Genomic DNA, 23211 nt, shown 5'->3' on the forward strand with positions numbered 1-23211 from the left:
TTAAAAGAGCTTTACAGGATTTGAGACACTCTTTTGCCTTAGTCCGTTTGATGGTTCTATACTTCTTTCTAATTGAAAATGATATATTGTTGTTATTCAATGTGTTCGTTTATCTTCTCAAAGACATTTAAGGGCTTTGAGACACTCTGTGGACTAATTAAGTAGTTTTTTTCTGTAATTTGTAAAAATTAAGAAATCTGATAGCAAAAAAACAATGTGGATGAGTTGAAATAAAAATTTTTAACGAGAAATGGCTGAAAAGTGTTTTGGGGAGATGGGTTGATTGGCAGAAGGATGTATTAGCGAAGTTAAAGTGGAGGGCGAGTTGCTAGCGAAAAATCTAAGCTAATAAGAGTTTTTGACCATAAACTCTAGTTTTTTGTAAGAAAATTATGGAAAATGCAATTTTTTGGTTCATAGGTGAAACTTAAGTCCAAGTATGGATCGAAAAATAAACTATTTCTGTAGAATCTGAGCTAATAAGGGTTTTTGACCATAAACTCTAGTTTCCTGTAAGAAAATTATGCAAAATACAATTCTCTCGTTCAAATGTGAAACTTAGGTCCATTCTCTGGTTCAAATGTGGAAAAAACCCGTGTGAATGAGTTAAAATAGAAATTGTTTTACAAGAAATGACTGAAAAGTGTTTTGGAGGAGATGGGTTAATTGGCAGAAGGATGTATTAGCGTAGTTATAGTGGAGGCCGACTTGCTAGCGAAACACCCGTGCGGATGAGTTGAAATAAACTATTTTAACAAGAAATGTCCGAAAAGTGTTTTGGGGAAGATGGGTTGATTGGCAGAAGTATGTATTAGTGAAGTTATAGTGGAGGGCAAGTTGCTCGTGAAAAATCTAAGCTAATAAGGGTTTTTGACCGTAAACTCTAGTTTTTTGTAAGAAAATTATGGAAAATACAATTTGTTGGTTCATAGGTGAAACTTAAGTCCAGGTATGGATTGAAAAATAAAATATTTCTGTAGAATCTGAGCTAATAAGGGTTTTTGCCTATAAACTCTAGTTTCCTGTAAGGAAATTATGGAAAATACAATTCTCACGTTCAAATGTGAAACTTAGGTCAATTCTCTGATTCAAATGTGAAACTTAAGTCCAGTTTCGGATACTCATAATAATGAGGACTGATGGTTCTAATTCAATATTTTTTTTTTCATAAAAGCAAACTATTTTTTTTAAACTTCGAAATTATTCAACTTTTTTTTGTACGTATCTTAAAATGATAAAATATGCTTACGGCTCTAACAATTGTGCTCTGTGATTGGTCAGAGACACAATGTGGCTTTCCCACTGATATTCTATGTCCGGATATCGACACTACCTAGTCTATTGCATGTATTAAATCAGTATTTTTTACGCAGTAGTACGATAAACACATAAGTCATATCTTTTAAATAAGTGAAGATGGAGCATTTTAATAAAGTGTGTTCACATGTCAATGTTATTGTAGCATTGAATGCTGACAAGGAGAAGTATTTAAAATATGAAACAAGTAAAAATGGTAGCACTATTGGAAATGTATGTGTGCATTGTCATGACAGTAAGGAATTTAATTTCTTTGGAGTACCAAAAAATTCAACTCTTTTTATGGTGGATATGCAAGAGTGAGATATCCAGAGATGATAGCACTCAAAGAAAATGCCAAAATAAAAATAATAGTTGATGAAGAAGGACATCTTCTTGCCAGTGCTTGTGGTAAAATGCTACCTATTGTTACACCCCATCGTCAACTTTCGGGTATTAGCATTCAACGGAAGATCAAAAGGAGACATGCATACTCTTCTACTAATATCATAAACCATATCTTGTCGACGTGCCGAAACTGTTACCTTTGTAAAAATAATGTTGTAATAGACAGTCAAATTGCCGGAAAAATAAAAAGGGCATTGGCAGAAAATATTACTAAGGAATATAAATATGAATCGATGAAAAATAAAGTGGCAGCAAACTTCACTACCGCTAATCAAACAATTAATGAACCAAATATTAGCAAAGATAAAGTGCATATTGAATATGTGGATAACCCTCCATTAGAAATGTGTTCACATGCTATTGTTATTGTAGCATTGAATGCTGACAAGGAGAACTATTTGAACTATGAAACAAGTACAAGTGATAGCACTATCGGAAACGTATGCGTGCGTTGTCATGACACTTTAGAATTAAATTTCTTTGGAATACCAAAAAAATTCAATTATACAAATGGTGAATATGGGAAAGTGTCATTTCCAGAGATTTTAGTACTCAAAGAGAATTACAACATAAAAATAATAGTTGATGAACAGGGGTATCTTCATGCGAGTGCTATAGGTAACACGCTACCCATTGATAGAACGTTTCGTCGGCTTTTAGGTATTATCATTCAAATAACAGCAAAGAGAAAAAGAAAGGCCTAATCTGCTACTAATATTATAAACCATATCTTTTCTACATGTCTAAACTATTACCTGTGTAAAAAAAATGTGGTAATAGACATTGAAATCGCCAGAAGAATAAAAAGGGTATTGTCAGAATATATCACTATGGAATATGAAGATGAAACGATGAAAATCAAAGCACTAGCAAACGTTACTGGCTTTGATCAAACAGTCAATGAATCAAATAATACCAAAGACGAAAAGCATATTGAGCCTGTTCATGAGACACCGGTAAAAATTGTGTATGATTCAAAATGGAATAATGATTATTCTACTGATTACGAACTAAGAGAAGACAATAACTACACTATTAAGAGAGAACATGGTGAACCATTTTATTGGAACAGATTCAAAATGTCCAAAGTTAATCATTGATATTAATAATGTATCATAATATATTTTTCTATTAATATTCTACATAACACTATTTCATTAAAAAACATTACATTGTTATGTGTTCATTATTTTTTAGAGTAAGCTAGCACGTCAAGCGTTTAGAATGTCTATTAAAACATCGACGATGTTAGAAAAGGACTTTGCATACATCTATTGTCAAAAACATGGGGTAACATTGTCAAAATCTAGGTATCAGAATGAAAAATTGTAGGTAAGTAAGTAAGCAAGTAAGTAAGTAAGTAAGGAAGTAAGTAAGTAAGTAAGTAACAAACTCTTTCTTGAATTCACCTCATGGATACACAATGCAGAAATTTCATTTAAGAAATTATGAAAAAAATTGTAAGCAAGAACAAAAAATTGTAAGCAAGTAACAAACCCTTTCCTGAAGTCAACTTTCGGATGCACAATGCAGAAGCTTCATTTAAGACATTATCAAAAAATTGTAAGTAAGTAGCAAATTTTCTGAATTCGCCTCTTGGATAAACAAAAAAGTCATTTCATTCAAGAAATTATGAAAAAATTCTAAATAAGTAACAAATACTTTCTTGAAATTACCTCATGGATACACAACGCAGAAAATTCATTTAAGAAATTATCAAAAATTGTAAGTAAATAGCAAATTCTTTCTTGAATTCACCAGCTGGATAAACAAAAAGACATTTCGTTCAAGAAATTATGACAAAAATTCTAAGTAAGTAACAAACTCTTTCTTGAAGTTACCTCATGGATACACAATGCAGAAATTTCATTTAAGAAATCACCTGCTGGATAAACAAAAAGACATTTCGTTCAAGAAACTATGACAAAATTCCAAGTAAGTAACAAACTCTTTATTGTTTTCATGACTTAGATACACGATGTAGAAATTTAATTCAAGAAATTATGAAAAATTCTCAGCAAGTAACAATTTCTTTCTTGAAGTCAACTCTTGTGTAGAAATTTAATTCAAGAAATGATGAAAAAATTCTCAGTAAGTAACAATTTCTTTCTTGAAGTCAACTCTTGGATACACAATGAAGTAATTTCAAACATGAAATTATGAAAAAATAGTAACTAAGTAGCAAATTCTTTCTTGAATTCACTTGTTGAATAAACAAAAAGAAATTTCATTAAAGAAATTATGACAAAATTCTAAGTAAGTAACAAAATTTTTATTGTTATCAAGAGGTAGATATACGATGTAGAAATTAAATTCAAGAAATTATTAAAAAATTCTCAGTCTAAGTAGCAAATTCTTTCTTGAATTCACCTTTTGTATAAACAAAAAGACATTTCGTTCATGAAATTATGACAAAATTCTAAGTAAGTAACAAACTCTTTATTGTTTTCACGAGTTAGATAAACGATGTAGAAATTAATTTCAAGAAATTATGAAAAAATTCTCAGTAAGTAACCGTTTCTTTCTTGAAGTCAACCGTTGGATACACAGTACGGAAATTTCATTCAAGAAATTATGAAAATATTTGTAAGTAAGTAACAAACTCTTTATTGATTCCACCTCTTGGATATACAGTACAGATACTTCATTCAAGAAATTATGAAAAAATCGCAAGTAAGTAACTTTTTTTCTCTTTATCACAAACAATTTTCACTTAGCTACATGATGTAGAAATTTAATTCAAGAAATTATGAAAAAATTCTTAGTAATTAACAATTTCTTTCTTGAAGTCAACTCTTAGATACACAATACGGAAATTTCATTCAAGAAATTATGAAGGTATTTGTAAGTAAGTAACAATCTCTTTATTGATTTCACCTCTTGAATATTCAGTACGGATACTTAATTCATGAAACTTGATTAAAAACGTTTTGAAACTACATGCTATTTGCATGTCTTTCGTTGGCACCTTTCCAAATGAGCGGGGATTCCCCACTGTTTCTTACACATTGCGAAAAGTGAGCAGTACGAAAACTCCACGTTTTCACCCAGACTGGTTTCTTAGACAACACACCCACAAAGATAACACACACACACATAGAGACGAGACACGCACAGACACGACACACAAACAGAGTCATAGTGAGAGAGATATCCAAAAGTTGGGTTGATCTAGGTTCACTTAGAGTGGCGCGCCACTCTAAGTGAACCTAGATCAACCCAACTTTTTGGATATCTCTCTCACTATGACTCTGTTTGTGTGTCGTGTCTGTGCGGGTCTCGTCTCTATGTGTGTTTGTGTTATCTTTGTTGGTGTGTTGTCTAAGAAACCCGTCTGGGTGAAAACGTGGAGTTTTCGTACTGCTCACTTTTCGCAATGTGTAAGAAACAGTGGGGAATCCCTGCTCATTTGGAAAGGTGCCAACGACAGGTATGCAAATAGCATCTAGTTTCAAAACGTTTTTAATCAAGTTTCTTGAATGAAGTATCTGTACTGAATATTCAAGAGGTGAAATCAATAAAGAGATTGTTACTTATTTACAAATACCTTCATAATTTCTTGAATGAAATTTCCTTATTGTGTATCTAAGAGTTGACTTCAAGAAAGAAATTGTTAATTACTGAGAATTTTTTCATAGTTTCTTGAATTAAATTTCTACATCATGTAGCTAAGCGAAAATTGTTTGTGATAAAGAGAAAAAAAGTTACTTACTTGCGATTTTTTCATAATTTCTTGAATGAAGTATCTGTACTGTATATCCAAGAGGAGGAATCAATAAAGAGTTTGTTACTTACTTACAAATATTTTCATAATTTCTTGAATGAAATTTCCGTACTGTGTATCCAACAGTTGACTTCAAGAAAGAAACGGTTACTTACTGAGAATTTTTTCATAATTTCTTGAAATTAATTTCTACATCGTTTATCTAACTCGTGAAAACAATAAAGAGTTTGTTACTTACTTAGAATTTTGTCATAATTTCTTGAACGAAATGTCTTTTTGTTTATCTAACAGGTGAATTCAATAAAGAATTTGCTACTTAGACTGAGAATGTTTTCATAATTTCTTGAATTTAATTTCTACATCGTATATCTAACTCGTGAAAACAATAAAGAGTTTGTTACTTACTTAGAATTTTGTCATAATTTCTTGAATGAAATACCTTTTTGTTTATTCAACAAGTGAATTCAAGAAAGAATTTGCTACTTAGTTACAATTTTTTCATAATTTCTTGAATGAAATTCCCGTATTGTGTATCCAAGAGTTGACTTCAAGAAAGAAATTGTTACTTGCTGAGAATTTTTTCATAATTTCTTGAATTAAATTTCTACACAAAAGTTGACTTCAAGAAAGAAATTGTTACTTGCTGAGAATTTTTTCATAATTTCTTGAATTAAATTTCTACATCGTGTATCTAAGTCATAAAAACAATAAAGAGTTTGTTACTTACTTGGAATTTTGTCATAGTTTCTTGAACGAAATGTCTTTTTTGTTTATCCAGCAGGTGATTTCTTAAATGAAATTTCTGCAGTGTGTATCCATGAGGTAACTTCAAGAAAGAGTTTGTTACTTACTTAGAATTTTTTGTCATAATTTCTTGAACGAAATGTCTTTTTGTTTATCCAGCTGGTGAATTCAAGAAAGAATTTGCTATTTACTTACAATTTTTGATAATTTCTTAAATGAAATTTCTGCGTTGTGTATCCATGAGGTAATTTCAAGAAAGGATTTGTTACTTATTTAGAATTTTTTCATAATTTCTTGAATGAAATGACTTTTTTTGTTTATCCAAGAAAGAATTTGCTACTTACTTACAATTTTTGGATAATTTCTTAAATGAAGTTTCTGCATTGTGTATCCGAGAGGTGACTTCAGGAAAGGGTTTGTTACTTGCTTACAATTTTTTGTTCTTTCTTACAATTTTTTTCATAATTTCTTAAATGAAATTTTTGCATTGTGTATCCATGAGGTGAATTCAAGAAAGAGTTTGTTACTTGCTTACTTACTTACTTCCTTGCTTACGTACTTACTTACTTGCTTACTTGCTTACCTACAATTTTTTATTCTGATACCTAGATTTTGACAATGTTACCCCATGTGTTTGACAATAGATGTACGCAAATTCCTTTTCTTACATCGTCGATGTTTTAATAGATATTCTAAACGCTTGACGTGCTAGCTTATTCTAAAAAATAATGAACACATAACAATGTAATGTTTTTTAATGAAATAGTGTTATGTAGAATATTAATACAAAAATATATTATGATACATTATTAATATCAATGATTAACTTTGGACATTTTGAATCTGTTCCAATAAAATGGTTCACCATGTTCTCTCTTGATATTGTAGTTATTATCTTCTCTTAGTTCGTAATCAGTAGAATAATCATTATTCCATTTTGAATCATACACAATTTTTACTGGTGTCTCATGAACAGGCTCAATATGCTTTTCGTCTTTGGTAATATTTGATTCATTGACTGTTTGATCAATGCCAGTAACGTTTGCTAGTGCTTTGTTTTTCATCGTTTCATCTTCATATTCCATAGTGATATTTTCTGACAATTCCCTTTTTATTCTTCTGGCGATTTCAATGTCTATTACCACATTTTTTTTACACAGGTAATAGTTTAGACACGTAGAAAAGATATGGTTTATAATATTAGTAGCAGAGTAGGCCTTTCTTTTTCTCTTTGCTGTTATTTGAATGCTAATATCTAAAAGCCGACGAAACGTTCTATCAATGGATAGCGTGTTACCTATAGCACTCGCATAAAGATACCCCTGTTCATCAACTATAATTTTTATGTTGGAATTCCATTTGAGTACTAAAATCTCTGGAAATGACACTTCCACATATCCACCATTTGTATAATTAAATTATTTTGGTATTCCAAAGAAATTTAATTCTAAAGTGTCATGACAACGCACGCATACGTTTCTGATAGTGCTACCACTTGTACTTGTTTCATAGTTCAAATACTTCTCCTTGTCAGCATTCAATGCTACAATAACACTAGCATGTGAACACATTTCTTATGGAGGGTTATCCACATATTCAATATGCACTTTATCTTTGCTAATATTTGGTTCATTAATTGTTTGATGAACGGTAGTGAAGTTTGCTGGCACTTTATTTTTCATCGATTCATAATTATATTCCTTAGTGATATTTTCTGCCAATGCCCTTTTTATTTTTCCAGCAATTTCACTGTCTATTACAACATTATTTTTACACAGGTAACAGTTTCGGCACGTCGACAAGATATGGTTTATGATATTAGTAGAAGAGTATGCATGTCTCCTTCTGATCTTCCGTTGAATGCTAATACCCGAAAGTTGACGATGGGGTGTAACAATAGGTAGCATTTTACCACAAGCACTGGCAAGAAGATGTCCCTCTTCATCAACTATTATTTTTATGTTGGCATTTTCTTTGAGTGCTATCATCTCTGGATATCTCACTCTTGCATATCCACCATAAAAAGAGTTGAATTTTTTGGTACTCCAAAGAAATTAAATTCCTTACTGTCATGACAATGCACACATACATTTCCAATAGTGCTACCATTTTTACTTGTTTCATAGTTTAAATACTTCTCCTTGTCAGCATTCAATGCTACTATAACATTGACATGTGAACACACTTTATTAAAATGCTCCATCTTCACTTTTTTAAAAGATATGACTTATGTGTTTATCGTACTACTGCGTAAATAATGCTGATTTAATACATGCAATAGACTAGGTAGTGTCAATTTCCGGACATAGAATGTCAGTGGGAAAGCCACATTGTGTCTCTGACCAATCACAGATTACAATTGTTGGAGCCGTAAGCATATTTTTTCATTTTAAGATACGTACAAAAAAAAAAGTTGAATAATTTCGAAGTTTAAAAAAATAGTTTGCTTTTATGAAAAAAAAAATATTTAATTAGAACCATCAGTCCTCATTATTATGAGTATCCGAAACTAGCCTTAAGTTTCACATTTGAACCAGAGAATTGACCTAAGTTTCACTTTTGATCGTGAGAATTGTATTTTCCATAATTTTCTTACAGGAAACTAGAGTTTATGGTCAAAAGCCCTTATTATCTCAGATTCTACAGAAATAGTTTATTTTTCAATACATACCTGGACTTAAGTTTCACCTATGAACCAACAAATTGTATTTTCCATAATTTTCTTACAAAAAACTAGAGTTTACGGTCAAAAACCCTTATTAGCTTAGATTTTTCACTAGCAACTTGCACTCCACTATAACTTCGCTAATAAATACTTCTGCCAATCAACCCATCTCCCCCAAAACACTTTTCGGACATTTCTTGTTAAAATAGTTTATTTCAACTCATCCGCACGGGTTTTTCGCTAGAAAGTCGGCCTCCACTATAACTACGATAATACATCCTTCTGCCAATTAACCCATCTCCTCCAAAACACTTTTCAGTCATTTCTTGTAAAACAATTTCTATTTTAACTCATTCACACGGGTTTTTCCACATTTGAACCAGAGAATGGACCTAAGTTTCACATTTTAACGAGAGACTTGTATTTTGCATAATTTTCTTACAGGAAAATAGAGTTTATGGTCAAAAACTCTTATTAGCTCAGATTCAACAGAAATAGTTTATTTTTCTATCCATACCTGGACTTAAGTTTCACCTATGAACCAACGAATTGTATTTTCCATAATTTTCTTACAAAAAACTAGAGTTTATGGTCAAAAACTCCTATTAGCTTAGATTTTTCGCTAGCAACTCGCCCTCCACTTTAAATTCGCTAATACATCCTTCTGCCAATCAACTCATCTCCCCCACAACACTTTTCAGCCATTTCTTGTTAAATTTTTTTATTTCAACTCATCCACACGGGGTTTTCGCTAGAAACTTTTTTAATGGGCACCAAGTAAAGAAAAATGACACGGAATCAGACAACCGAGTCTCTCAAACCCCGTAAAGCTCTTTTAAAATATACAAGAACTACTTATTTAACACAAAAATTTCGTTTTTAATGAACACTAAGTAAAGAAAAATAAAACGGAATCAGGCAAAAGAGTGTCTCAAACCCTGTAAAGCTCTTTTAAAAGATATAAGAACCACTTATTTAACACCAAAATTTTGTTTTTAATGGGTACCAAGTAAAGAAAAACCACACGGAAAAGCGCCTTATGATAGCATAGGAAGGAACATAAGCTCCTGGAATAGCATAGGAAGGGGACATAACCTCGTATAATCGCATGGGGGGGGGACAAAAGCCCTTAAAATAGCATGGGAATTCCTATACACGCAAGCAAATAACATGGGAATTCCTATACAAGCAAGCAAATAACTCAGGAATTCCTATACACGCAAGCAAAAAAACGTGGGAATACCTATATATGCAAGAAAATAACAGGGGGGTGCCTATAAATGCAAGCAAATGACATGGGAATGCCTATACACGCAAGCCAATAACATGGGACTTCCTATACACGCAAGCAAATAACAAGGGAATTCCTATACACGCAAACAAATAACATGTGAATTCCTATACACGAAATCAAAGATCATGGGAGTTTCTATGAACTAACTAAAATAGCTGATGAATACCTATACCTGCAATCAAATATGATGTGAATTCTTATACGCGCTTGAGAAGAACAAGTGACTTACAAAACCTGAACGAACTTCAAATGGGAATACATATACTAACTCGCAAATACCAAGGGCAATACTATACAAGCAATCAAATAACAGGTGACTTCCTATACACGCAAGCAAATAACATTGGAATTCCTATACATGCAAGGAAATAACAAGGGAATATCTATACCTGCAAGCAAATAACATGGGAATTCCTATACACGCAAGCAAATAACATGGGGATTCCTATACACGCAAGCAAATAACAAGGGAATTCCTATACATTCAATCGAATAACATGGGAATTACTATAACCGCAAGCAAAATAACGTGGGAATTCATTTAAAAGCAAGCAAATAAAATTGGATTTCCTATACATGCAAGCAAATAACAAGGGAATTCCTATACACGCAAAGAAATAACTGGGGAATTCCTATACATGCAAGCAAATAACATAACTATTTCTTTTATTCAAATCCCAACCACAAATCAAGTTATCATATATTGAACAACCTCTGATTGGCTCATAAGAAATGCCCACGTCAAACGATACATTCATTGTGCAATTCTTATCAAAAACAAAAAGCTTTATACCCCTTTTTCCAATGAGAGTTAGCTTTAGCAACGACACATTCCCAAAAAACTAGTCTTGACTAAAGGCAATTGTCCAAAAAATCAATCACGCTAGGACCCAGTATTGCGTACTCGTTCCTCTTTGAAAGATGTATTGTATTCATTCCTCTTGACAAAGAGTGTAATGACCGAGTGTAATGACCTGTTTACCTACCAGAAAAACCAGACGGAACGTAAAGTCTACGAATTCAAAAGAAGGTATATACTGGCGTAATGACTTCGGGCCATATTTTTTGAAATCACCTAATGTTGCCTTAATGTATAAGCCCTGAAAATAGCATGGGAATTCCTATACACGCAAGCAAATAACATGGGAATTCCTATACATGCAAGCAAATAACACGGGAATTCCTATACAAGCAAGCAAATTAAATTGGTAATACCTATACATGCAAGCAAATAACATGGGAGTTCCAATACATGCAAGCAAATAACATGGGAATTCCTATACACGCAAGCCAATAACATGGGAATTCCTATACACGCAAGCAAATAACATTTGAATTCCTATACATGCAAGCAAATACCATGGGAATTCCTATACACGCAAGCCACTAACATGGTACTTCCTATGCACGCAAGCACATAACATCGGATTTCCTATACATGCAAGCAAATACGATGGGAATTCCTATACACGCAAGCAAATAACAAGGGAATTCCTATACATGCAAGCAAATAACATGGGAATTCCTATACACGCAAGCAAATAACATGGGAATTCCTATACATGCAAGCAAATAACATGGGAATTCCTATACACGCAAGCAAATAACATGGGAATTCCTATACAGGCAAGCAAATAACAAGGGAATTTCTATACCTGCAAGCAAATAACATGGGAATTCCTATACAAGCAAGCAAATAACATGGGGATTCCTATACAAGCAAGCAAATAACATGGGGATTCCTATACATGCAAGCAAATAACCTGGGAATTACTATACACGCAAGCAAAATATCGTGGGAATTCATATAAAAGCAAGCAAATAACATGGGATTTCCTATACAAGCAAGCAAATAACATGGGAATTTCTATACACGCAAGCAAATAACTTGGGAATTCCTATACATGCAAGCAAATAACATAACCATTTCTTTTATTCAAATCCCAACCACAAATCAAGTTATCATATATTGAACAACCTCTGATTGGCTCATAAAAAATGCCCACGTCAAACGATACATTCATTGTGAAATTCTTATCAAAATCAAAAAGCTTTATACCCCTTTTTCAAATGAGAGTTAGCTTTAGAAACGACACATTCCCAAAAAACTAGTCTTGACTAAAGGCAATTGTCCAAAAAATCAATCACGCTAGGACCCGGTATTGCATACTCGTTCCTCTTTGAAAGATGTATTGTACTCATTCCTCTTGACAAAGAGTGTAATGACCGAGTGTAATGACCTGTTTACCTACCAGAAAAACCGGAAGGAACGTAAAGGCGGCGAATTCAAAAGAAGGTATATACTTACGCCATAAGCCGTTGAAATATTGAAGAATTTTCTTCAAAGTGCGGTTGGCTAAGATAGGCTTATATTATCCAAGTTGTTAAGATATGAACATCCTTGCCTAATGGGATGGAATCCCTGTCTTTTATATCTAAAAATTGTTGCTCAGAACCAAGTAGTGCTTATGTAGTTTAAAATCTAAGTTATCATTGGACTTGGCTGGTCATAACGCAGACATTTTAAGCAAATTTTAAAAGCTAGCCTCACCTAATTTAAAAGTTATTACAGTCTCTTAAATCTGCAAACAACCTACAAACGTTACTCCCATTTGAGCTGTGTTCCAGACCGCTCAAGTGATAGCTTTCCTGAGATATCTTGAGATAAACTAGCTACAATTGTAGCTTTGTCTATTACATTCGAAGGGTGTTTCTTACCTCAAAATTGCAATTGTTAGGTTATAAAGCTTCAAATTATAACAATGGAAGTTACGCACTGTAACACTTGAAGCTACAAATTGAAGCATTTGAAGACTCTGTGTGGGGTAGTTGCATTATCCGTCTCCGATTTTGCCACAAAGATTCCGTGCGGTTTTCCCAGAAAATACCCTGAATTTTGGAGATTTGGCTCTGAATTTAAAAAATTCAAAGGGAGAGTACTTCTTGTAATATACCATCCGATGCTACAAGGCAGCCGAAATTTGACCTTTGTATAAATTAATTAAAATAACTTTTTCCGCAAAATAAGTTTTTCAAAGAAAAGTAAAGAACTCCATTAAACAAAAAATGAGCAAAAATAGATTCAATCTACCAAGCGTGAAACTACCACAAATCAGCGTCGATAAATAAATGAAACCCAAAACGAACAGAAATTACAATAAATAACCGAGTCAAACTCAAAACGAGCAGAAATTAACATAAGTTGGGCTCAAAACCCATATGCCTTCCCAAGGCCAGAACAAAACTTGCACTTTACTGAAAAAATATAAATGTTTTTACTTTTTTAACTTTAATAAATCAAATAATATTAACATTTTGAATACTAAACATCAGTATATGTATTTTAAACTGACAATACACATTCATTTGTATTTTTTCCAGTAAAGTGCAAATTTTGTTCTGGCCTTGGGAAGGCATAGGGGTTTTGAGTCCAATCGACTATTGAAAAAGGCAATAGCCCTTTGAATTTCCAATCGAATGAGCCTTTTTTGAAGTTTCTACGGCAACGCCTTCTATAAAAACCCCCAGGGCTTAACTTACAACCCTTACCCTGATTGCTGTGGGGGATTGTCCTCCTCAAAAATATAATTTCTATCTGGAAATCAACCACTCTGAACAAAATGGCTATCTCAAAATTTTGATTGGATGTGTTTGAGGAAATGGTGGGCGTGGCAGGGGTGTTAGTTGCCTTCCAATCACTTTCGGCTATTAAAAGGGCACAAGCCACTCCAATTTCCAATTGAATAAGCCCTTTTCGAAATTTCTACGACAACTTCTTCGATACGAAGTGCCCTGCTCTAAAGGGAAAAAAAATAATAAATAGTATATTGTGCCAACATCGTTCTTATATGCCCCCAGGGCGTAACTTAAAACCCTTGCTCTGGGGGTTTTGGGGGAGTGTCCTCCTCAAAAACATATTTTCTATCTGTAAATCAACTACGCTGGACAAAATGGCTATATCAAAATTTTGATTGGATGTGTTTGGGAGAATGATAGGCATGGCTAACCATTGGAGGCTACTTGCCCTCCAATCACTTTCGACTATTAAAAAGCGCACTAACCACTCCAATTTTCTCTCGAATGAGCCCTTTTCGAAGTTTCTACGACAACTCCTTCTATACGAAGTGCCCTGGTATGAAAAAAAAAAATAATGATACATTGTGCCAACATCGCTCTTTACTTAGGTTGCGCGATTGCGCTGCCTATGATTTACCCTTGGTGATTTTCGAAAACACTAATCCAGTTTCCAAAAAGATGCGAGATGTGCTTTCTGGCCTTGGGCACGCTCTGTACACTTAGCAAGACCGTATCCAGGAATTTAAGCTGGCGATGGGTGGGGGGAGGATAAGGGCTTGTGTTCGCAATTTTAAGATGAATTTATGATTCAGATGAATAATTTTTAGTTTTTTTTTTTAGAAATAGCCTTCCTAACTGCATTTTAAGCCCAATTCACGAGTCAGAGATTTTTTTGGGGGGGGGGGTTGGCTTCAAACCCAGTGCCCCCCTCCCCTTTGATGCGCTCTGATTCTTTGATGACATAATATTTTATTGAGCTTTTTCTTACTTGGGCCCTCTCCGAAGTGAATTCCTACATATCTTTCTTTTGAGTGGTAATGTCTAAATGTCGCCGAACGTATTCAATGAAGTTCGAAATGTTTCGAGCAAAATTCCTCTTTAAATTTCCATGAAGTTTGGCCTTATCATTATAAAACACTTTCCTTCAATTAGGCAACTACTTCCGTCAAAATTTGGTTCAGAAGATGAGGACAATTTAATCTCTTTACCTAACTCCTTTCTCTGCTGATTAGTTTCCCTGTCGACCTTTGTTATTCCATTTGGAATGCTTAGTTAACCCTAATGATGGAAAATATTGACTTGGTAACGTTCTTGTATTTTCATCTTCTATCTTGCTAACCTCTTTGCAAAGTTTATCATGTAGATTTTCAAGGGACCGTCTCGTAGCTATGGTGTGTGATGTTCCAACATATTTAACAAAGCTCAGCAGCAACTTTTTAAACGAAAACCCATACTATAGAGTGGTCCAAAATAGAAAGGTATGAGGTCTGTAACCCCTCTCCCCACTACTACTACTGCACTCTTTTAATTTTTTTGGAACTGGATTTTTTTCTTGTGTATCTCAGAGTTCTGTTGGCCAAGATAATTTTTGACAAGTAGCGTTAAATTCTACGAGAAAAAAGACAAAAAGAACATAAAATGGTATTATATTTTTCCCTAAACGGACTCAGGTGAATTTCTAGATATTAGTTTGATCATACATTACAAAACTCCTTATATGCATATAATTCTTGTTTTTATTGTTATTTTATTGAATGACGTTAAAAATAGAGGAAAACCTAACAAAAATAATTTCATAATGTTTCTTAAATTGTCTTATTTTTAAATACACATGGAGGGGTGGAGAGAACTTCTTTCTGTATTTGTTTTATATTAATTTTAGGCAAACTGGAAAAACATTAATATTAGTCTTGTTTTATTTTCAGTCGCAATTAAAGATCATATTTTGATTCTGAATATTGCAGTACACGAGGATTGAGTTGTACTGTGAATACTAAATAGTTTTATCGGGATTATTTGGAAAAGCTGAAAGATCTTTTAACCAGTGTGTTTTGAGCTACTAAAAATTTGAAATGGCTAAGACACGTTCTGTGGATGAAGGATGCCAAATTGCCAAAGATTGTCCTTTTTGGCCAACCATCTTTGCCTAAACGAAAAGTAGGTCGTCCCCGAATAGGGTAGAAAGAGGTTGCAAGCAAGGACTTATTATATATAGGAACTTCATGAGAGTGTTTAAAGAGGGAGGCTTTGAATATAGTGGGATGGAGGAGGAGCGTGTGTAGCTGTGTTGGCCTTTGTCGCTCCAGTAAGTTGTTAGTGGTTGTAGTGTTTCAGTTAGAACACCTTCCTTTCTCTCTTTCCTCTTCCTTCCTTCAGCCCTTTCTTAACATCCTCCACTCAGAGCTGGCTCTCCTTGGGGTTCTTTCACAAGATTGTAGTTTTTAGGCCCTGAGCTTGGGATCTCAGGAAGGGTTTCTATATTAAATATTGCTCCAAAAAGTATATCAAATATATGAAAAAAGTAGGTTTGATGAGAGATGGCTGGTGAGTAAAATGATCCATTAATGTTTTTTAATGGTTGTAAGATTTATTCGATTTCCCAGTTTAGCACTGAAGCACAAAGATATACCTCTTGTAATTTGTGCCATCTATATTAACTTTGGCAGCAGTTTTAGTTTTATTCATTCATTAGAGCTTTATTTATTTTTGTTTCTTAGTTGAAAATCAACCTCGCTAAATAAGTAGTTGGACGGATTCTGTAAAGAGAATTATAACATTATATTTTTTATAACATTATAAAACAAAAAGAGTACTACAAGTAGGTTCCTTATTTTAGGCTCTTTCCAAATATTATAGTAATTTTTCTGACAATCCCTCCCCCTAGTGATCCCAGATATGGTTCTAGAATATATACAAAACTAAGAAAGCACTAAAACAGTGACATTATTGTTTTGTAATATTCAACCAATTTCTTTCAATCAGATTATGATATTTTTTTTTCAATGTTATCCACAAGTTAAATCATTTCAAATAATATTTTTATCCAATTTCGAAATCAATCACTCAGGCTGTAATTGATAACAAAGAAGATGACGTATCACGACGTTAAAAATAACGGAGAAATACACTATTAGGCCTATATATGGGACCACCAGAGGGAGGGGGGGGCTTATTGTCAGGGTAGTGACTATTATATTAAAACAAACACATAATAAGAAATCTAATGGTACTGCTCCTTTTGTTTTGTAATATTTCCTTTAACAGAGCCATTCAACTTCACATTTAGCTTAAGTTCTGCACCTTTATCTCATTTGCACATCCTCCTTTAAATGTGGAATTATTTGCAAAGACTTAACTGTTTTCACATTATGTATGGAATTTTCTATGCAAAGTAGTTAAGTTTCGTTATGTTAAGTATAATCTTTTGCACTTGAACAAGTCTTTTCACATCTAGACAATTCAGTCCCGGAGAAACTTAACCCCTGACAATTATCCTTAACGTATCCACACGTAAAATTGAGTTGCTAAAAAGAAAGTAAGACAAATTAAAATAATTTCGTGTAGGAATTCTGGCAAATTCCCCAGTGTAAAATTTCCCCAGAAACATAAATTCCACCCCCCCCCCCCCGAAAATTCCCTCCCCATGGAAAATGTTCCCCGTAAAAATCCCCCTAGCAAAAATTCACTCTCCCCCCACCCGAAAAATTTATGCACACTTCCCAATAACAAACACTGTACATGCACACACTTTTATCACATTAATCGTAAGTGATAGGATTCAATCGTGAAAGACTTCAACAGTCTTGTCTGACAGTATCCATAAAACTATCATAATCATCGTCTAAAATCATTACAATCATCTTAAGCCAACTATTCAAAAATGTGGAATGGAGATGGCTATTCAAGCTCTTATCAAACGTAAAAGGCTCTCTGGAAAAAGTTTAATAACTTATTTTTAAGATTTCTTAATTGCTCATATAGAAATTCTAATTTATTGCTACTATATAGCTATTTTCTATAACGTAACAAAATTTTGCGTGGCGTAAAATTCTTTGACACTGCCTACGGTACGGACAAAATTTGTTCCGTAAAATTACGTACCCCGACATAACGTCTTCAGTTGTGCTAGTGTGGAAGGTTCTATGGCACAGCGTGAAAGAATCACTATGGTCTCTGCAAGGGTTCAAACGCAATTGATTTAAGTAGATAAGGGATTGTGAGCAATATCAAGCATACTGGAAAACTGAGGAAGGAAGAACATTAGTGTTGACCAGTTTTTCATTCCTGGTCGTTCAATTCCCTTCCTGTTAATTCATTAATGGGTAAAATTTTTTGTTACAGCTGCTGTTTTGATTCCGAGTTTTCTGTCCTTGTAGCACGAAGGCTGCACCGTTTAGAAACTGAAAATATTTCAGTTTCCACTGTTTTCACTGTTTTTCCAATGTTTTCAGTGTTTTCAGTTCAGTTTGCCAGTGTTTCTGTACTTATCAACTTCTTGGTATCTGCCTTTGTCTATATGAACTTTGACGGCATCTACATGTTATATATACATATACTTTTTTTTTAGAAAACAAAGTTCCGCATGGCTTTCCGTGTATCACAAGAAATCCGGTACCAACACCTCAAGTTGAAAAGGGTCGTAATACAACTTTGATATGTGAAGTCGAAGGCAACCCTCCACCAGTTGTGACGTGGATCCGTGACTCCCACCCCCTGAATTTGAGCAACTCTCGGTACCGCGTCAGCATGAATGACAACGTTGGACGTTTTGATGTTTTTGAAAGTGATGAAAGTGACCAAGGTCGATATGAATGTGTCGCTGAAAATAAAATTGGAACGGTTGTTTCGCCGCAGTTTACTCTTCAAGTTCTAGGTAAGTCTTTTTGAGTTGATTTTACATTGAATTCTAATGTTTCCGTTTTCCACCCACGTTTTGGCTTTATATCAGTTTTTGGGCTTCCTGACCAGAAGTATGGCATCAACAGTGGCGTATCCTGGATTTTGTTTCGGGGGGGGGGGCGTCAGTCTACCTTTTTATTGCAGTCATGTGAGCAAGAAAATTATTTATCATAGTGCAAGATTTCAGGCGGGGGTTAGGGGGGTGTAGCTAGGTAAAGAAATGAAAAGTACGCACTTGTCATGAGTATTTCTAGTTGTAGACTTTTTTTGTTTGAGAATGGATGACAATATTTTGCCAACAAAGTCAGAATTAAAAAAAAAAGTTCGAATCAGTGAGAGTTTCTATTTTGGGCGAGTAGTTGTTTTGGAACTGCCACGAAGCGGCAGAATTTAGAAAATATAAAATAAAGAAGTGCATTATTCCTTATATTTGCCTATGGGACCCTTGTTTTAGAGAACCAAATAAATAAAAATAATATTATATCAAAGACAGTAGCCCAGAATTTGGTTTCGGAGTGGTGGGGCCTCAGTCTACCTATTATAACAGCCGTGAAAGCAAGAAATGTATTGATATTAACATTGTTTACAGAGGATAAAGCACAATTAAAATTTAAAAAACAGAATCAACTGCACTTGAGAAACGAGCAACGAAAGACTGTCTAACCTCTCACAGTAATAGCCGCCGGTCTTTTTTGGCTGCAAATGGATCAAAACCTTGGTCAGCATCGACCTGGATATCCTGGTTCAGGGTCATGTTAGCTAGTCCGTTCAGACGCTCCTCGCCCGTGGAGCTCTGCGGATAGGTTTTTAATCGCTTAAGACAGCTAAAGCTCCTCTCAGCAGAAGCGGTAGTCACTGGTAATGTCTGAAAAATTGTCAAAAGCCTTTGAATGCATGGGAAAAAATTTTGCATTGCATGACGTAAGAGTCGAAGCAACAGTTGATGGTTTCTCAGACTTTCCGAGCCACTTCTGTTTCCAAAGGACTTACTCACATTCGAGCGCACGTCTACCCCTGTGAAATCCCTCGTAAACAGCAACAGCGTTCAAAAATTCATTAATATTTAATGACTCAATGTTAGCTGGCAAAAGCCTTCCGATTTTGAAAGATGCCTCCTGGTGGCGCAAAAATCTTTGATCAAGTTCTTCAATAAGTGAAGCAAAGTACGGATCGAACAATGACTCGCGATAAAAAACCTTGATGGACTCATTATCGTTGATGGACGTTCGGCGGATAGACCTGGGAACAGCCGGAGCCACATTTACCTCTTGTGCCAGCTCATAGGCTTTCTGAAAAACTGTTTCAAAATCATTTTGTTTTGACTGCAGTAAAGTATCAGAACATAGCTTAATGTGCCGACAGCACCCAACTAAGTCTAAATCTTCGGCTTGCAGCGCCTTAGAGACAGAGAGCATTATGGCACTAACAAACTCTAGCATAGCCAACGTGAACATAAAACTAAATTCGGTTGCTGCTGAAACCAATACTTTCGCTTTTGAAATAACTTCCGTATCGCACCGTATGCTCCCAACTGTTTCCTCAAGTACGGAAATAATCACACAATACAAAGACATAAAAACTAAAATCCAATCGTGACGCACCACCAATCTCTTTTCGCACAACTTCACAAGCTTTCTCACAGGACTATCGGGACAAACGACAGCGACCGCTTCTACAGACATATTCGTTCTTTTTGGTGAGGATGATAAAAATGATACAATCCGCTGTATAGTAGCAAAGGTTGATCTAACAAGTCCTACCCGACTAATTTTACATAAAGCCAAATTTAATCTGTGCGACGCACAGTGGGTGTAGATCACATGCGGATATTTTTTCCCAATTTCTGCCTGTGCACCAGAATAGCAGCCTGACATGTTGCTGGCCCCATCAAAACCAACCCCCACAAATTTCTCCATTTTTAAGCCGAACGCAATGCAGTGGCTGATGATTTGCTCCGCTACTGCAGAGCCGGTGAGATTTCCGCAAACAGAAAACCCGAGAAACCGCTCTTCAAGTAAAGCACGAGTTTCATTGTAGTATATGACTACAAGAACTAACTGTTCCTTATTGGAAATGTCTGTAGTCTTGTCGGCAAGGATTGAAAATGCTACTGAACTATTTACATCACTCACAATGCTAGGCACAATAATGGACGCGGCACAATCAATCAGGTCGTTTTGAATGATGGGAGATATATACTGCGCATTTTTTGCGCCATTTTTGAAGTGTTCTTTTAGACATTTCTCTCCACTCTCTACCATTAAACGCATAACACCACGAAAAATGCCTTCATTTACGTTAGTTCTGTAGCATAGTTTACTCTCCTCTCTGTGTCCTCGCAGAGGTAACTCATTCCACCCGCAAAAAAGGACTGCGCGCAGACTTGGTGTTAGAATTTCTCGATTTTCCTTTTTTATTTCAGGCTCTGCACTCGATATAGCAGACACAATGCTCCTAGTTCGTTTTTCATAAACGGAGACAACGCTTTCGGCGCTAATCATTGAATCAAGATGGTAACAAGAGTTCTGATGCGCCCGCATGTCTGAAAGGAAATGCTTGAGTCCTGTGTATGGTTTCGAGACTAGAGAGCCTTGAACCTGATGGCTACCCTTCCCAGCAGCTTGACAAGCGAATAAAACGCATTTTGCACAAAAGACCCATGCACGATGGACTGAAGACCAACCATTCTGGGAAAGTTTATAACCAGGAGTACTGAAAGGATCGAACTTTTGTTTTTCCCTTTTCGATAAATGCTTTCGAATGAGATGGAAAATTCTGGTTCGGCTTGAAGTGACTTGTTAAAAGATTGCATTTTTCTTTGTCTGAAAGGTTTTTGAGTTGATCTGGTTTTCCGGCATACAAGCCGATATCATGTTGGAGAGTTTGAAAAGACGTTCGAGCCCAACCCGTTTGAATCGACGAATGAGAAGCACTAGGGAATGCATATTTATCTCTAGGCAATGGTAAAGGTTTGTGGTAATAAAATTCTCGTTCAAACCATAATGTCCACTTTTTAGGACCCAGGATCTCCAATGTCGAACGCAGTAAACAACACGACCAAGTAAAGATAACCTCTCAAGAGGAGAAAGCTTGCCGTCGTAAAACATGCGCCGTACGCTTTCCATAAACCAAAGATAAAACTGTGTTCCTTCGCTTCCAGTAGCATGCTGTTTCGGGTTTGCCGGAGGCACGGAGGAAGGGACATCTGCGACGGTCAGTTATTACCCCCTCAGTGGGAGCATCATGTAGTTTGACCTCAACAGTAAAGTACCAAGAAAATGCACTCTACCCGACTGTTCCAAGGCTTCAAAGATTGCCCTTGAATCGTTAAATTACTCATTTTATTACTTATCTCGCTGTTCCTGGACAAACATCAATTTTGGCAATTGAATCATAATTGGAACATTTTTTCTCCCAATTTTACTAATGGTCGCAAAAACTCGTTTTCTTCGTAAAACTCGTAAAAACTGAAAACATTTAACTTTTGTTAATTAAATTATTTGCGTATATGACTTATTTGGTAGGTCCAAGTTTGCCCACCCCTCCTCAAAAGTATTGAATTTTAGAGACACGGCTAAAAATTCTGGAACGGCTCTAAATGATCAATTCACACGGTAAAATTACCGTTTTTGCGGGATTATACTTTTTGTTTCTGGAAATACGGGAATATGAAGGTATTCCAACATTAACCATGCTCATAGTTGCACAAGAAATAGAATATAAAATGAATGAACTATTAATAATCCGATTTTGGGCTCTAGAAAAAGATTAATTTTCGAAAAAGTTTGATCCCACCCAAATAATGATCATTTTTACTGTTTCCTTTAATTGGTCATAGCTAAGAAAAATTCTTACGAGAAGATTTCCAAATTTAGGAAAGACTTGATGATAAAGGTTCTCCCCTTGGATAATATAAGAACTAGGATCATTATACATATTTTAAAGTAAGAATTGTTTTCTTAACATGTCTCCTTATGAGGTGTACCAAGGCTAAACAATTACCAAACAATAAAGGCAAGAGAACTCCCTCCATAACAAATTTTTTCATCTTAGCTTCATAGCCCCTCCCCACTAGAGTTAATTTATGGATACACCCACTGCTTTTTACTGGCTTAATGCGGCACAAAGGTGATAAGTAAAATAAACGAGGCCTGATGAGGATGACCACTAAATACGGAGCAAGACCATACATATTTACACTATATTTACGACCAGTTTACATCATAGTATTCTAAAATGGAATAATCAGTCACCTTGCACAGGCGTAGTGGAACAAGCCAAGACTTTGTATCCAAGAGTTCTCTGGTTCAATCCCGCGCGGTGCAAGGAATTGTATATCCAGTATAGATTAAGGTAATTTTTTTCTTATACTGGGCAGAATACGTATTTTATGCTTTCCCTATTCACAGATAAGATGTAGTCCATATCATCTTTATTTCAGAGTAAGTCGGTAATGGAGTTCTCTGATTCGCTGAATCAGAGCATAATGAAATTTATATCAATGGAACTAATATAGTCAATTCTTTTGATTCATTGAAAAATAAAAAAAAGTCTCTTAACATAAAGTAAGGAGCAACACCTAAACCCAAAACAAACAGAAACCAT

The 23211-nt window shown here is 34.8% G+C and overlaps 1 protein-coding gene across 1 annotated transcript in view; it reads left to right on the forward strand.

Annotated features, from left to right (window-relative positions):
* Positions 1-23211, forward strand: part of LOC148947086 (tyrosine-protein phosphatase Lar-like) — a 98158-nt gene that overhangs the window by 11485 nt on the left and 63462 nt on the right. Inside the window, exon 3 of the mRNA XM_089096508.1 lies at positions 18275-18580. Coding sequence (XP_088952634.1) covers positions 18275-18580 — 306 coding nt within the window. The remainder of the gene's footprint in view (positions 1-18274; positions 18581-23211) is intronic.

The sequence above is a fragment of the Artemia sp. Qi Xiang Cuo genome, chromosome 11, assembly GCF_049724085.1.
Source record: "Artemia sp. Qi Xiang Cuo chromosome 11, ASM4972408v1, whole genome shotgun sequence".
Taxonomy (NCBI): Eukaryota; Metazoa; Arthropoda; class Branchiopoda; order Anostraca; family Artemiidae; genus Artemia; species Artemia sp. Qi Xiang Cuo.